The sequence below is a fragment of the Nerophis ophidion genome, linkage group LG21, assembly GCF_033978795.1.
Source record: "Nerophis ophidion isolate RoL-2023_Sa linkage group LG21, RoL_Noph_v1.0, whole genome shotgun sequence".
NCBI classification, from domain to species: Eukaryota; Metazoa; Chordata; class Actinopteri; order Syngnathiformes; family Syngnathidae; genus Nerophis; species Nerophis ophidion.
The window spans coordinates 27,338,092-27,354,070 of record NC_084631.1 but is presented as its reverse complement, the minus strand read 5'-3'; the positions used below and the strand labels follow the sequence as shown (position 1 = coordinate 27,354,070).

Sequence of the window (15,979 nt, the reverse complement as noted above, 5' to 3'; positions counted from 1 at the left end):
TGCAAAAAACGGTTCGTTTTGAGTGGCCAGAAACACTGCTTCCAGTGGGCACTGTCATATGACTCCGCTCCACCAATCCAAGTACAAATGACGCCTCACAGGGTTAAAAAAGTGACAGGACAACACAGCTCTTCGAGGTTTACTTTACAAACTATGAAAAACAACATTTATATCATCTATGTCGGTAGAAATATTTCACCCACAGAAATTCCAACGAGGGAAAACATGTTGCGGTAAGTTTTAGATGCTTTAACCCAGAGGTCGGGAACCTTTTTGGCTGAGAGAGCCAAGAATCCGAATATTTTAAAATGTATATCCATAAGAGCCATATCATTTTTTTTCAACACTGAACACACTTAAACGCGTGCATTTTAAGTAAGACCAACATTACTAGAGTATAATAGGTCTCTTATTCTTTGTAATAACATTGATATTCTGAAGCTAACTGTGGGGGGGGCGTGGCCTGCGGGCCTGCAGCGAAGCAGGGTGTGCCAGGACCGGCCTCGAAATCAGCGACAGGTGCGTAGAAAACCCACCTGGGCCTTGTTATCTAATCACCTGTCGCTCTGTTATAAGCAGCAGCCAGGAGGAGAGACAGGGTTGGACCTGGAGCCAGAGTGCGAGCGAGAACGAAAGAGAAAAAGACAATTGCTGGAAAGCAACTGAGAGACTTATTGAAAAATAAAAAAATATCGTAACCCTGAAACAGGCTTTCATGTCGGTGGTTGGTGGTCTGAAGAACCCTCAGGAGGGCAAGCCCTAAAAAAAATAATAATAAATAAAGTGCAGTAGAAAAAAAGATGGATGGATTCAAATGCATGAGCATGTTTAATATTGTGAATGTTATTTTTAACACTTTGATTACAAGTGGAATTAGTCATTACTTATTGTGTTAAGCAATGTTAGCTCAGATTTATCCGAGAGCCAGATGCAGTCATCAAAAGAGCCACATCTGGCTCTAGCCATAGGTTCCCTACCCTTGCTTTAACCAATTCTAACGTGACAAGTGACAATAATAAAATAGAATAGAATGTGCACACGCAGGGTTAGTGTCAGTCTCTCACATCTACACACACCTACTCTTGGGGAACTACTTTGAAATATAGCCAATAAATACATTCGGAACTTACTCTGTTTGTTACTCAGTCCTTGAGTGCCATGTTTTTCAGACTAAGGCACTCTTAACATTTTATTTTCTCCAAAATGGACAGTGCGCCTTATAACCTGGTGCGCCTAATGTACGTATTAATTCTGCTTGTGCTTACCGACCTCCAAGCAATTTCATTTGGTACATGGTGTAATGATAAGTGTGACCAATAGACGGCAGTCACACATAAGATACATGTGGACTGCAGGTTGATGTCGGCTTAATAGATGACGCTAGCAAGTACTCGTAAGCAACTAAGACCAAAACTGATGTTTCATTGAAAATGTAGAAGAGGGGTCTCAAACATGCGGCCCGCGCTTTGATATGACAATTTAATGTTGGTGCGGCCCGCGAGTTTAATATGAACGGCGCTTGACAGCGTCATACTTGTAAACGTCCCCAGTTTTCCCGGGAGACCCCTGAATTTCAGGGCACCAATTCTCTCGAAGCCCTTGTCAACTTTTACCAGATCAACAATATTCAGGGAGTGCCACAATGGCACTGCCTTTAGCGCCCCCTACATCCTGAACTGACAGCATGCAAGCCCAGGTATATGTTGCATCTGGCCATGTGAGACGCACGTATTTCATTGCAAAAAATATTTGATCAACAGCTACACACGTCACACTAAGGGTGGCCGTAAAAAAAACTTTTTAGACTGTTAAAAATATGTGCCAGACTGTGAACCCACACCAAACAAGAATGACAATCACATTTCGGGAGAACATCCGCATCGTAACACAACATAAACACACCAGAACAATTACCCAAAATCCCATGCAGACCTAACTCTTCCGAGCTACAATATACACAACCCTGCTTCCACCAACCCCCCACGCCTCCACCCTCCCTACTTGCGTCGGTTGAGGTGTTGTATATTGTAGCCCTGCAAGGTGTTCTGGGTATTTGTTCTCTTGTGTTAGTTATTTTATGGTGCGAAAATCCTCCCAAAAAGGGTTTGTCATTCTGGTTTGGTGTGGGTTCGGTGTGGCGCATATTTGTAACAGTCTTAAAGTTGTTTATACGGCACCGTCAGTGTGACTTGTATGGCTGTTGAACAAGTAAGTCTTGCAACCACTGATGGTGTTCTGCACAAGTCTCAACATGTTACAGAGCCGGCACATTGGTTATGTGATGTAAAAGCGTGCGCGACGAGCAGTAGTCCTCTTCTAGGGGGTGCGCGGACCCCTGGAGGTACTTGAAGGTATGCCAAAGGTCAAATGAGATTTATTAAAAACATTCTAAAAAACAGCAGCAATTCATAAATCCTCTATGTTTATTGAATAATACTTCAATGAAGTGTGAATGTAAGTTAATAAACTGCGGAAAAATAATAAAACAATCCAACATTCAGTTTTGACAGCTAGACTTTTTGTGGACATGTTCCATAAATATTGATTTTAAAGATTTATTTTTCTGTGAAGAAATGTTTAGAATGAAGTTCATGAATCCAGGCTCTCTATAACAATCCCCAAAGAGGGAACTTTAAGTTGATGATTACTTCTATGTGTAGAAATCTTTATTTATAATTGAATCACTTGTTTATTTTTCAACAAGTTTTTTTGTTATTTTTATATCTTTTTTTCCAAATAGTTAAAGAAAGACTACTACAAATGAGCAATATTTTGCACTGTTATAAAATATAATATAATCAGAAACTGATGACAGTGCTGTATTTTACTTCTTTATCTCTTTTTTTCAATCAAAATGCTTTGCTCTGATTAGGGGGTACTTGAATTAAAATAATGTTCACAGGGGGTACATCACTGAAAAAAGGTTGAGAACCACTGTTGTAGAGGACGTTAAAGGAAGTGCAGTCACGGCAGCCCTTAATAATGTCGGCCGGGTGAAAATTGGGAACATTTCGGGAGAATGGTTGAACCGGTAGATTGTCGGGAGGTGCACTGAAATTCAGGAGTCTCCTTGAAAAATCGTGATGATTGGAAAGTATGTTGCTAGGGCGGGAAAGCCATTCATAGAAGGTGAATTCATTAAAAAGTGCATGTTAGATTTTTTAAGAAATCTTTTCTTGCGGCCCAGCCTCACCCAGTCTCTGCATCCAGTGGCTCCCAGGTAAATTGAGTTTGAGACCCCTGATGTAGAACATTACACACTGCGCTCAAAAATCTGTCGGAATGTTCTAGTACGACTTTGGGAAGTTATGAAGGCGCACCGCTTGATGGGTTGTAGGAGCATTACAGGTAGTCAGGCGTACTGTGCTTCAACGTACAGTATTATGGTGTCTGCATAAGGACCCCCAAATGGCCCCTATTAGACATTCACTGGAGTTTTGTTTGGCAATATTATGCAAATCCAGTTCTTAATTTGTGGTACCTGCTGGTGTGTATTTGGGATCTGCATAAGTCCTGAACATTTGTGCGCGACCACCATTGGAGTCCGTGTCGTAATCAATAAGCTCCTCTTTCTCTATCCTGGGGCATTAATCCTCCGCTGTTGCCATTTTTAATATAAGGTAGTGTACACTTCTAACTTATATCCGTCAGTAGACTCGCTATGGAAGCGCTAAAAACTCGCGGTACAACAAAGACAGTGAAAAGACGCTGTCGAAGTGGAGGCACATAACAGTGCCCACAAAACATCGTATACTGAAGAGTCGGTCAGAAAGCGTCTTGAAGATGGTTGGTAAAACATCTATGCAACATTTTGACCAGCATGACATGTTATGCAGACCACAAGGAAGTGCTTACATGTAGAAACAAAATTAAAGTATGAGGTTTTTCATGTAGACCTGTATAGACACGCTCATCAGCAGTGCTCTTACAATCAGTGCACCCTATGGTCTGTAAAATACGGTAGTTTTTTTCAATGAACGCTTAATTACTTGGATGACTACGTTTACTTGAGTAAAGAAATAAAAGTAAGGTATTTTGCTACTCTATACCATCTTTTGCTGTTGACATGCGTATGATACAACCAGGGCCTTCCTATCATTTTTTGGAACATTAAAATTTTGCATGTTCAGTTAGCAGCAAACTGAGGTTTTCTGTATTCTTCCCAGCAATTGGACACCTGTTATTGTGCTCAGAAAAGCACGTCTTGGTCTTTCCAGACATGATTTCCGTCCAGAAAACGGTTCAAATATTAGGGACACTAACGTGCATTGCATGCAGATCATTGGGGATTTTTGTTCCGCAGCAAATCTTGAAGTGCACTTCACAGGCAAGCGAGAGGTTGGTGAACACTAGGGGGCACTAAAATGTCACATTAAACCCTGCTTGCATCCAACTCATTGGCATTCCAGTCAAGTTGGCTTTCGAGCATGTGTTAGACATCTATAGGCCAGAATAAGAGTTGATGCATGGATCGTGTACTCACAGCCTGGCCTGGTCCTTGGCTGTGTAGCGAACATTGACCACTGCAGTCTCCGTCTCAGTGTTGACTGTGAAGGAGCACACGGCGGAGCCACTTACTCGTTAGACCCAAGAAGTTACACGCATTCTACAAGGCAAAAACTGAATGTACCTTGTTCACAGCTCTCTACGGCACCATACTGAGCCAACATGCCATCCAGGACCTGCAGGAAAAGAAAAAGAAATCCATGAGGAAAAATTGTCAGCTTTGACTGGGACTTTTTGTTTGCCAGGAAAAGCCAGAAGAGCCGAGCCACAGCACTACGTCGAATATATAAATCGATACATATCTTGTGGCTCAAACTCAAACCTTTGTGGAAATCAATAGAGGCCCTTAAATCAGATTCCAGAGCTGTGACAAAAACTAGTGATATGACATTAGATCAGTGGTTCTTAACCTTGTTGGAGGTATCGAACCCCACCAGTTTCATATGTGCATTCAACGAACCTTTCTTTAGTGAAAAAAAATTATTTTTTTCAAATTCAAGACAAAGTTAGATGTTTTTGGTAACACTTTAGAATGGGGGACACATTATAAGTAACAAAGATTTCATTTAGAGTTATTTGGACAGTAGTGGAACATATTCTAAGTAATAAAGACTTATTTTAGAGTAATTTGGTTAGGGTTAGTGTCAGGGTTAGAGGGTTAGGGTTATACTGTAATAAGGCCATGCCGAATAAGGCATTAATAAGTACTTAATAATGACTAGTTAAGGTGAATGGTGAATATGTTCCCCATACTAAAGTGTTACCATGTTTTTTTTTTTACTGGTGCACAAAATGAACCGTGCATGAACATCACCTTGTTCAAACAACAAAACCCAACACAGTGCATAAACCCACAACAAAATACCCACCTGCAAATCAGTCAGTTGTTTCCGTATCCGTAATACGCCGATAGGGAGAAGTTTGTATTTACACAATGAGTCGGGTGTGTTTTGACCTCTGCCGAACCCCTGAGGCCGACTCACCAAACCCCTAGGGTTCGATCGAACCCAGGTTAAGAACCACTGCATTAGACGAAGTGCACTGAAAACTACAACCATGAAGAGAAGGTCTAACACTTAGAAAGTCAGCAGATTTATTCAAGCACTCGTTTTGCCTGACATTGGATTGTGTATTTCATGTTCTGCTGGGCGGGGCTTCAGTTTAAAATACAAACAAGACCAATTAAGACAATTATTCACGTAGGGGGAAGGAAGAAAAAAGTGGAGAGAGGCATCAAGATGGCTTGGAGCGCAGGAATTGAATTCATGGACGTGGTCAACTGCGGGCCAGAGGGGGAGCATGGGTTGCAAGACCTTTGACCATGCTCTGTTGAACCCGACACCACACCCCCAAAGTGCTCAAGCCCACTTCCCAGCCAACAAGACCCACCCACCCTCTCCTTTCGCACGCACACACACACACACACACACACACACACCTTGGCTGATCTGCCAACCAAGCAGCCTCCCGCCTCTCTGCCATGCCGACTGCGGACCATTGGCTTGCTCCTGCCACTCAACACCACGCCGGCTGCTGGCTGGTTGAGCCGCATGTCGCTGCGCGAGGGCCGGCCAATGGGAATGCAGGCCATTCAGGAAAAGGGTGGGGTGCATTCCAGCAGGAAGACAGGGCTGGAGGGGGGAGGGGAGCAAGCTCATGCTACACATTCTGTGAATCGGAGCACATGGTCGGGAAGGAAAGGGCTCCGGGCCCACCCACCTTACTACAACTTGGGAAGACGGCCGCACGCTCACGTTGAGGGCCTGCACGCACCATGACCCACTCCTATCTAGCTGATAAAATACGCACGAGGCCTTGGCGTCAAAAGATTAGCCTCTTCTTTTCTAAAGCCCTTCTCTCGAGGGAGAGGGAGACCTTTGTGTCACCTTTGGAGAAGGCAAACTACTCCCTGGGCCACATGCTAGCAACATGCGTAGACGTGGAGCTGCATGCGTAGGCGACTGCCAGCCCACCATATCTCTCTCTCTCTCTCTCTCTCTCACACACACACACACACACACACACACACACACACACACACACACACACACACACACACACACACACACACACACACACACACACACACACACACACACACACACACACACACACACACACACACACACACACACACACACACACACACACACACACACACACACGCAAACACACACACACGCAAACACACGCAAACACACGCAGCCCGTCTATGGACATTTGATCACAAGGAGCGAATCAGGCAGAAATTGGACAAATCCACAAGTCAGTTACCATGTGAACCACTTTCTTGAGGTCTCTACCGGTAACAATACTCCAAGCGTACACTGCACACACCAAATGATAGTGACAAGTATGGCAGGAGAGGTTCAAACGCACGTATGTGACCAAAGATTGGACCACACACACACTTTAACTGTTAAATATATCCCCAAAAACGCAAACGTGGAATCAATATTAAGGAATTATAAAATATATTGAAGTTCAGATGTAACACTTATTTGATGCAATAAACACACACACACCTAAGTCAGTGCTTTTTAGTTTTTTATTTAAATCAAGCAGTGTAGTAGTTAAAAATATTTTAGTGTCTTGTCTAAAAATGGTTAACCATATAAGAAATACAAAGATGGCATTGTAATTCCAACCCAGCTTGGGAGGACACTTTTGCTTCAGTTTGTTGGGGATTTAGCCTCAAACAATATTGACATGATGCTAGTGTATTGTAATAATGGTACTAGGGCTGCAGCTATACAGTAATACGTATATCCATTAGTTGTTCCATTAATTGGTTCAAACACTTTATAGCCTCATGCATATTTTAGGGAAAATGGTTAGAATAAAATGTGTTTCAGCTTGTCATAACACAAATGAATGCACATCAACAGTTTTACTCTGTATGTAGAAATGTGTCAAAGCTATCGTGACAAAGATGAATACAACTTTTAGTATTGCAGTATTGATGAATGTGCTCAAAAATACTTACACACTCAAGTTTTATTTTTATAATTAAAATAGACACTATTGGGGAAGTCGAAGAAACAAAACATGCAAAATAGTGGCTTTTCTAATAGTATTTTAGTATTTTCTTTTTTATTGGCCAAACTTTGATTGTTTTGAATACTGCTTTTTATTTTAAGATTTGTTTAAATTAAATGTGTGTAACAATCTATTCATTATCATTTCTGGCGGGCGTCGTGGCATCCTACTCTGTTCAGCGTTCCTTGAACGCACCATAAAAACTCCACTGTCTCATATTGCCCTGAGTAAGAAGGATCACTCTGTTCTAAGAGAACACAGCTTGTCGGTTCAATGTAAACAATCAAATATCTCAGTTGCTCAGACAGTAATGCGTTACACAAGTTCAGATCGGGGTATGTCGATTCTTAATGGTGAAAGTTGTTAATGTCTTTTGTTTACATGTTAGCATTTAAGCTAGCCCCAGTCAGTCAAAGTGCAGTCATCAGTGTTTTCTAATCATTTTGATCTACAAACTCAGATTTACTACAGTTATCTTTACAGTTTATTGTCGCATCAAAAAATATGTTAAATATATATTTTTAAAACTATGTGCTGCCCATTCACCACACCGCTTTCATTTTTGCTTTATTGCAGCAGCCTTTGTGGAAACTATATCAGTGTATTTTATGTTACAGGCACCCCGCGAGGTCCAGATGTGTTCTATGTTTAAGTACTTTCACTCAAACGATTAAACAAAACAGTATCAAAATCGAAGCTTTTTTCTAATCGAATTAAATCGATTAATCGCTCTAGCCTTAATTGCTACACAGCAATTTTTTTTTTTAAATTTCAAGCATAAAATGACTTAGTAGTTTAATTGTCTTGTGTTGATCCTTCAGATTCGAATAGCGTGTTACTGAAAATTGTATTTATCATGGCACACACATTTTACAATTAATTCCAATAAATTTGCCTATTCGAGGCAAGCTTATTGTTTTCTCAAATAAAAGGACTTTAGACTGTTGGAATTTTCCTGAGAACCAGCATCCTCTGCAGTGGACATTTGTTTGTAATTGGGCTGTCCAATGATTGTTATAATTTATTCCTAATCAGATTAATCACATTTTTTAAAATCTGATGGCTCTTGATTAATCACAGATGATTACTCTCTTTTATATTTAAAATTTGCTCAAGAAAAGACCCCGATATTTGTACACAAATACCATTTTATTGTCAGAATGTCATCCAGCAATGTTTCTAAACATTTTGCTTGAATGCATGTCATTAATCTGCACAAAACAAGCCAAGGTTTATCCCAAGTTATTTTAGGATGTATTTTGGAATGAAAGCACACCAGTCGGAGTCCCGTCACTCATTTTCGTACTGACATAAGATGGATGGATGGATAAAACTTTATGTGATCAACAATTGTATAGTAGTCAAGGTAAAAGTGTGTACGCTCAAAATAAATTGCATGATTAAACTAAGTGTGCTCATGATTAATGCAATCATTTTTTGATTAACCACAAGAGTTAACTCGTCCATTTTGAAAGCCCTATTTTTTAGTCTTTTTCATCACACATTTCAGGGGAAAAAAAAAAAAAAAAAAGCCCTATAACGCAAAAACGCTTGTTCACCAGAAGACATTTTATACTCCTTCCTAACCCGCATCACCTGCCCAACATGAAGTTATTTGATAAATGACGTCATTAGGATGGAGGGAAGGCAACAGTCTAACTTTGAGTTGCTAATAAAAAAAAAAAAAATCTATACAGTCCTAAGAACCAGGAAGGTAAATCCAAGAAATAAACAATGCAATTGATTCTCTTTCTCACACACACACACACACACACACACACACACACACACACACAGTGTTGAAAGACACTCCAACTGAACAAACTTATTTAACACAGAAAGTGAGCCAGTCTGCTTTGACGACTAATAACAGGATCCACTCAAAACACCTCCCAAAAAAATGAGCGTCACAATGTCAAATCATTTGTTCCAACCACAGTTGGCCCTGCTTAGTGTGCTCGCCTGGCCTAAGCCGAGCCATCTGCACACCAACGGAGCATGTGCTATATAGCCTGAGAAGAAGAACAAAATGACAGAGCGACAGAGGCCAGTTGGGGTGCACCATGGTGGCCTAAACCCTGCTAGCATTTAGCTAGCCTGCTAGCATTTAGCAGCCTGTTTGCACTCACCTCCCACTGCATGTCAGGCGGGATGTTCCTGATCTGGAGCTTGCAGCTCCTGTGGACAAGCAAACAAGAACACGAAGGACTGATGAATGGGTAAACATCTAATAGGTTCTTAATGGAGTTTTATTTGACAAAAGAGACAATATTTAGAGCAGAAACTAACATCATATCCCTGCAGCAGTCATACGAGAAACGTGTACAATTCGACCAGCAGGTGCGTACAGACACTTAATATAAGACACTGATTTGAAAAGGTTAAAAGCCAACCTATTTGGATGACAATAAAAAAAATATGGTGGGTAGCGCTGTAAACAAATGACTTAAGTCAATAATGTCGCCTTAAGCGAGCACATTAACAGGAGCCACCAGCTGTGTCGGGGGGGCCAACCTTCTGACATGAAGTCAGGACATGCGGAGGTCACATGACTCCGGAGGAGCAAAGGAGGCGTTTGGAGGAGTTTCACAAGTGTTTGTATAGAAAAAAAAAAAAAAAAAGGAGGCCACTCCAAAGTCCACGGCCGGTTGACAAACGTGAATGTACATATGGCGGCCTCATGTGCACACACTAAAACGCAAGATGTGATAACCCAAAAGCAGCTCCAGCAGGCTGTTCATCAAAAATAGAAATACACAAACTTCTAGGAATGTTTTTTTGTATAATAAATCAAACCAAGCTACAGGTTTTGTGTTATTGGAAAACTACCTCCCTATCTTACAATTATTTGATGAAATGTTTAACGTTCATATAGACTTAGACCAACTTTATTGATCCACAAGGGAAATTGTTCCACACAGTAGCTTAGTTAATGCCGGTATAAAGTAGACTAAAAATGTACCATAGTAGCAATATTAAATAGACAGTACGTTTTTGATTCCTTCAGGAAAATTTAAATTCCAGCAGAAGTGTACAGAATTGAGATCTAAATTAAAAAGTAAATAATGGGGGTATAAATGGAAATAAAATAGAAAATATCAGTACAATAAAAGCAAAAAAACAACAATAACAATAAAAATAGGACAATAAGAGAAACTAGGCAGTAGTGACCATGTTATGAAAATATATTACACTCTTATTGCAAAAAAATTTAATATTCACACCCCCCCACACACACACACAATATTAGACAAAAAGATCATATTAGTAACATTTTGGAATTAGAATTCATCATTATGGCTAAACTTGCTTAAGACCCACATTTGTACACAGGTTTTATTTGACTTTCATTTGTACAAAAGGTGCCAACAGTTTTATCTCAAGTTCTTTCAGGATGTATTTTGGAGTGAAAGCACACCAGTCGGAGTCTCCTGAGCGTATAGTGACTCAAGTAAAAGAGCTTGTTCGCTTAAAATACATGACATGATGGATCAAAGTGTGTTCCTGTGTCATTTTTGTTGATTAATCCCAGAAGTTAACTTGGTCATTTTCACAACCCTACTACTAAGTCTTGACCTTTTATCCACCTGAGAACCAGTGTCCTCTGCAGTGGACATTTGTGTTTTGCACAACATGGCTTTTTTTGTTTTTCCTCCCTCTCCAGAAATGTGCGGCTCTGACTAAAATGTCCACTGTGGAGGACACAGGTTCTCAGTAGGATATTAGAGTACATTTGGAGGAAGTTAGACCCTCCATGCAACAAAAAGTTTCCTGGTGAAGCAAAAACAACTTTTTCAATAAAACCCTGCCTTTTAAAAAAGTATATATGAAATGTATATTTATTGATGAATTCAATGAAAAGAAGATCAACGATGGGCTCCATTTGCCGCGTTTTCCACTCAACTCTAAATTGCGTAGAAAATTAACAGATAACCTCCAAGAGGAATTCCAGCCCTTTCCGGCCAACTGTGCACCATTCCTGGCTGATCCGCCTCCCCCTACCACCACTACCAGCCTCCGCCTCCCCACGCATTCTGTGTGCTCTGCATTGCGGTGGGAACGCCATGTGAACAGCGCAAATGCACCGGGGGCCGACATATAGCGCCACAGACAGAAGAAGTCAGCCGGGGTTAGCGCGGTGGGGGTTGGTGGGGATCCTCCATACATTCCCTGTGCAGACTCGGGCGAGCGGGGTGTGGTGGTGGCGCAGGCTGAAGGGGGCTGGTCAGGTTTCAGGGAAGGGTAACAAGGGCCCACTCTACCCTGTGGGGGTGGGGCCCTGTTTCCATGGACACGGACAAGTCTACTGACAGGAACATGGAGAGCTGGGTTAAAAGTGGGTGGGGGGGGCAAACACACGAGTGACTGCTTTGTCATGTGACCACCAAGCGGGGCTCCTTATCTACGTTGGAATAGGCTATAGCTTGAACACGCTCACCGCTGGGGTACAGAGTGAGAGAAACAAAAATGGCGGAGGTTGCATGAAGGTAGCAGCAGCACACAACAGGGGCCCACCCCCGAAGAGATACATTGAGGGCCCAGTGTTCGAGATGGATTCCCTTCGAACATTCCAAAGAGTTGACTTTCAGCAGCACGAGGTGACTCAACTGAAAGGACGGTTGCACATTTGGGTCTTTGCCTTCGCTGCCCACTTAAACCGCCATTGACTGAATAGTGAAATGTGGAAAAGGTAGACTAAGGCAACAAGGGGCCACATTCACAATCCTCACACGCTTCACCCCGCCAACCTTTTTTTTTTTTACACGCAGGTGGGCCCCACAGTGACCTTTTGACCCAAAATTCCCAAATCCACCGAGCATCTTTAGACTGTTGGCTTCTGTTCCATATTTCAAAACACATTAAAAAAACAAGTGTTAATTCAGAATATATACAAATAAATAACACACTTCCTATTATAGCCACGCCATCTTTTCCCCCTTGCACATGTGACTCTGCTGGCATTCTGGGATGTGCCTTCTGCATTTTATCCACCTCCTCGTGCACAAGTCACAAATCTGTCAAATTGTACATGGATTTTTTTCTTCCATTTTTTATGAATAAAAATATTTAAAAAAATGTGACTGACAGTATCAACCAGCATTTAACTTAAAAATTGCTTTTTTCTCTTGCGTGATTTATATGCATTTTGACTAAAATGGGAAAAGGATAAAAAAAAAATTTAAAAATCACAAATGGACACAAGTTATTTGTATTTTTCTAGAATCAAGTCTAAGAAGAGCAGACAATTTGGTCCCATGCATCACAATCCTTACTAATTCTTCTACCACATCGTTTTGCAACCCAAACTGGACCCACGCTTGCGTTTGTTCCTCCCTGCTTAAAGCACTTCCTTTTCCGAAGGAGACCAAAGGTTAAAGGCACCGTGATTGGCCAAGCCCCCTGCTCCCATCCCCCCAGCTGATATTTGCAGAATGCAAAGAATGGCTCAGCATGAGTGTGTGTGTGTGTGTGTGTGTGTGTATATATATATATATATATATACGTGTGTGTGTATTCAGTGTATTATCAATTAGTGCAATAGTTTGACGTGACAACGCTGAATAGGGTATAAAGGAGGGGGTGGAACTTGCTTGAAATAACACCATTTTGTGTAAAAGACTAGCACATAATAATTCATTCAAGACAAAATTTCAACCTTTAAAAACAAACCACAAAAATTACTGGACTCCAATACATTTTTTTTGGTCCTGACATGTCGTTTTTTTAAAACAGTAAAATGTACTCTTGAGTCCTAAAATGGGACTTTTGTATTTTACAATGTGCTGATAATTAAATCAAGCCACCACGTTAAATCAGTTTAAATAAAAATACGTATGAATGAGGCTGCTGGTGCTGAAAAAAAAAAAAAACACAGAAGCTAGTGTTTGGAAATACCTTCCAATCGTTAGTGTAGATCAGGTTTTGTGTGACTTTGGGCCCCGGGCTTCTAATTCTGTATGGTGTCTGGGAGTCCATCTCATGCATGAGCGAGAGAGAGACGCACATTGTGCAAAAGGAGAGGGCGGAAGGCAGCGTAGTGACGAGGAGATCCTTCAAATGGACGACTCCAGAAGGCCTGTGCTGCACGCGTGCCACCCCTCCTCCATGAGTGTGTTTTATTTGTATTTTACAAAACACTTTCTCATTTTGTTGCACTAGCTAAATGACAATTGAAGGGCATTATCTGTGCAGCCATGGCACTTTTTAAAATGGATCTCTGCATGGGGAGGAAAGAAAAGGTATTGACGGTTGAGCCTAAAGGCAGTTTTTTTTTTTTTAAGAGCACCCCAGTCTTGGCGAGAGAGGAGGGGGGGGGTTATCTACAACCATACGCCCCCTTTTCAATGACCCCCCCCACAACATTTAGGGGACACCTTAAAAAAACACCAAAAACTTTTGCTTGATTAAAATGAAAATGCTCACCTCTGGCGTTTTGGCACAGAATGTTCGACTTCCAGAAGTTTTCCATGGAGTTCAACTTTACCTATAAAATAAGGAGTGATTTGGATATTTTATAGAAGGAATACATTTGTGTGCTGTAAAAAAATACGTTCTTGAGGGAAAAAGGGGGCCACTGTGTGTTTCGTAGTTGGCCTACATTTGTGCAACACAATTAAACCACCTGGTGTGTAAGCATGGGCAAAATGGCCACACAAAAGCAGACGAGATGGTTCACAGAGAAGCTGATGACCTTTAACCCCGTGCAGGCACAACGCATTAAAGCAAATATTGCAAGAGAAGGTCTCACCTGAAAGAGTATCGATTGCCTTCATCGCGGTCTTCTCATCGGGACAGTCCACGAAGGCATAGCCGGTCTTGACCAGAAAAGGACCGGAGTGGGGGATCTTCCATTTGTCAAAGATAGTTTCGAAGTCCTCCTCGCTGGCCTCTGCGCTCACGTTGCCGATGTATAGCTTATTCATATTCACGCTCAGACCACCTCAACGCTTTCCACTGGGGGTCTGCAGTGTTCGGAGTAAAAAAAAAAAAAAAAATCAACAATTAAAAAAAAAAAAAAAAAAGGAAGATAGATTTAAATTGGCAGCCTTGGTTGCGCTCCCTCGTCGTCCCTCTTTCGCCGCGCAATAAATAAACACTTAATTATTAATCTTCCAAAACCACAACGAGTGGAGGGGGGGAAAAAGGAGGAGAAACTACTTTGAGTCTTTCTCCGAAAGCCTCTTTTGGGGGCGAAGAGACGGAGAATGTGACACACACGCTAAAGGCAGGCGCCCGCCTCTGCTGGGTCGACACAAGCAACAAGACGAAGAAGAGGAGGAGGAAGAGGAGGAAGGGGGAAATACGCCTTTTTTTTTTTTTTTTTTGGAATGAGCCACGTGTTCAAACTACAAATCAGCCCACACGTGAGGAATCCCAATTGCTCAATTAAGTGTTTGGGATAGAGGGGAAATTGCTCGGGAATCTGGGGTGGGGACCAGCGGCGGCGAAGGCGGCGGCGGCGGCGGCGAAGGGGAGTGGATGCGTTGAGGGGGGGGGGAGAGAAAAAAAATGGAGTATCTTTACGAGAATGGCGGCTCTGCCTCCTGATTGGTCGACGCGGCCATAGTAAAACACGCACGCGCGCGGGCACGGACGCGCGCATGTTGCTGCTAAGTGGACACAGAATGGAGGCGGGGCCATTCATAAATGAAATGACTCCACGCAGCCCCTGTTAATAGAAATATACAACGCGCCTTGTTCAAATATATCATTTCAAAAGGTACACTGACTTTTTTTAAGGGGGGGGTTTGCTATTTAAAGGCTTACTCAAACCCACTACTACGCACCACGCAGTCTGATAGTTTATATATCAATGATGAAATATTAACATTGCAACACATCCCACTAGGCCTTTTTAGTTTACTGAATTCGTCTTGAAAACGCCGTGTAATGATGACGTGTACGCAAGACGTCACGGGTTTTAAGGAAATATGAGCGCTGAACACACACACAGCTAAAAGTTGTCCGCTTTAACGGCATAATTACACAGTATTTTGGAGATCTGTGTTGCTGAATCTTTTGCAATTTGTTCAATTAATATTGGAGAAGTCACAATAGAAAGATGGAGTTGGGAAGCTTTCGCCTTTAGCCACACAAACACACGGTGATTCCTTGTTTAAAATTCCTGGAGGTGAAACTTTACTATGAATCACGACGGAATGTCAACCAGCAGGTTTCGGTCAGAAAATTATGGTAAAAAGTCACTTCTTACCGGAGAAAAGCTGAGCTTGCGCCATCCATAAAGTTCCCATCGACTCCCCTGAGAGATTGGCGTCAACACACCCGTGGACGTACACCTCCGACTAACAGGTACTATTTAACTCACTAAAACACTAGCAACACAATAGAAAGATAAGGGATTTCCCAGAACTATCCTAGTAAATGTCTCTAAAAACATCGGAATCCGTCCCAATGCAATCGCGTTTTTTTTTTT

The 15,979-nt window shown here is 41.8% G+C and overlaps 1 protein-coding gene across 2 annotated transcripts in view; it reads right to left on the bottom strand.

The window, feature by feature from the left end:
* igf2bp3 (insulin-like growth factor 2 mRNA binding protein 3) overlaps positions 1-15,020 on the bottom strand; it is a 35,546-nt gene extending 20,526 nt beyond the window's left edge. The window contains exons 1-5 of one of the 2 annotated variants that reach the window (XM_061882408.1): positions 14,294-15,020; positions 13,969-14,029; positions 9,675-9,723; positions 4,631-4,682; positions 4,484-4,547 (exon numbers count right to left, since the gene is read on the bottom strand). In XM_061882408.1, the coding sequence (XP_061738392.1) occupies positions 4,484-4,547; positions 4,631-4,682; positions 9,675-9,723; positions 13,969-14,029; positions 14,294-14,468 (401 nt within the window). In that variant the 5' untranslated portion in view covers positions 14,469-15,020. The remainder of the gene's footprint in view (positions 1-4,483; positions 4,548-4,630; positions 4,683-9,674; positions 9,724-13,968; positions 14,030-14,293) is intronic. The other variant, XM_061882409.1, reaches the window with a different exon arrangement.
* Positions 15,021-15,979: the final 959 nt, after the last annotated feature.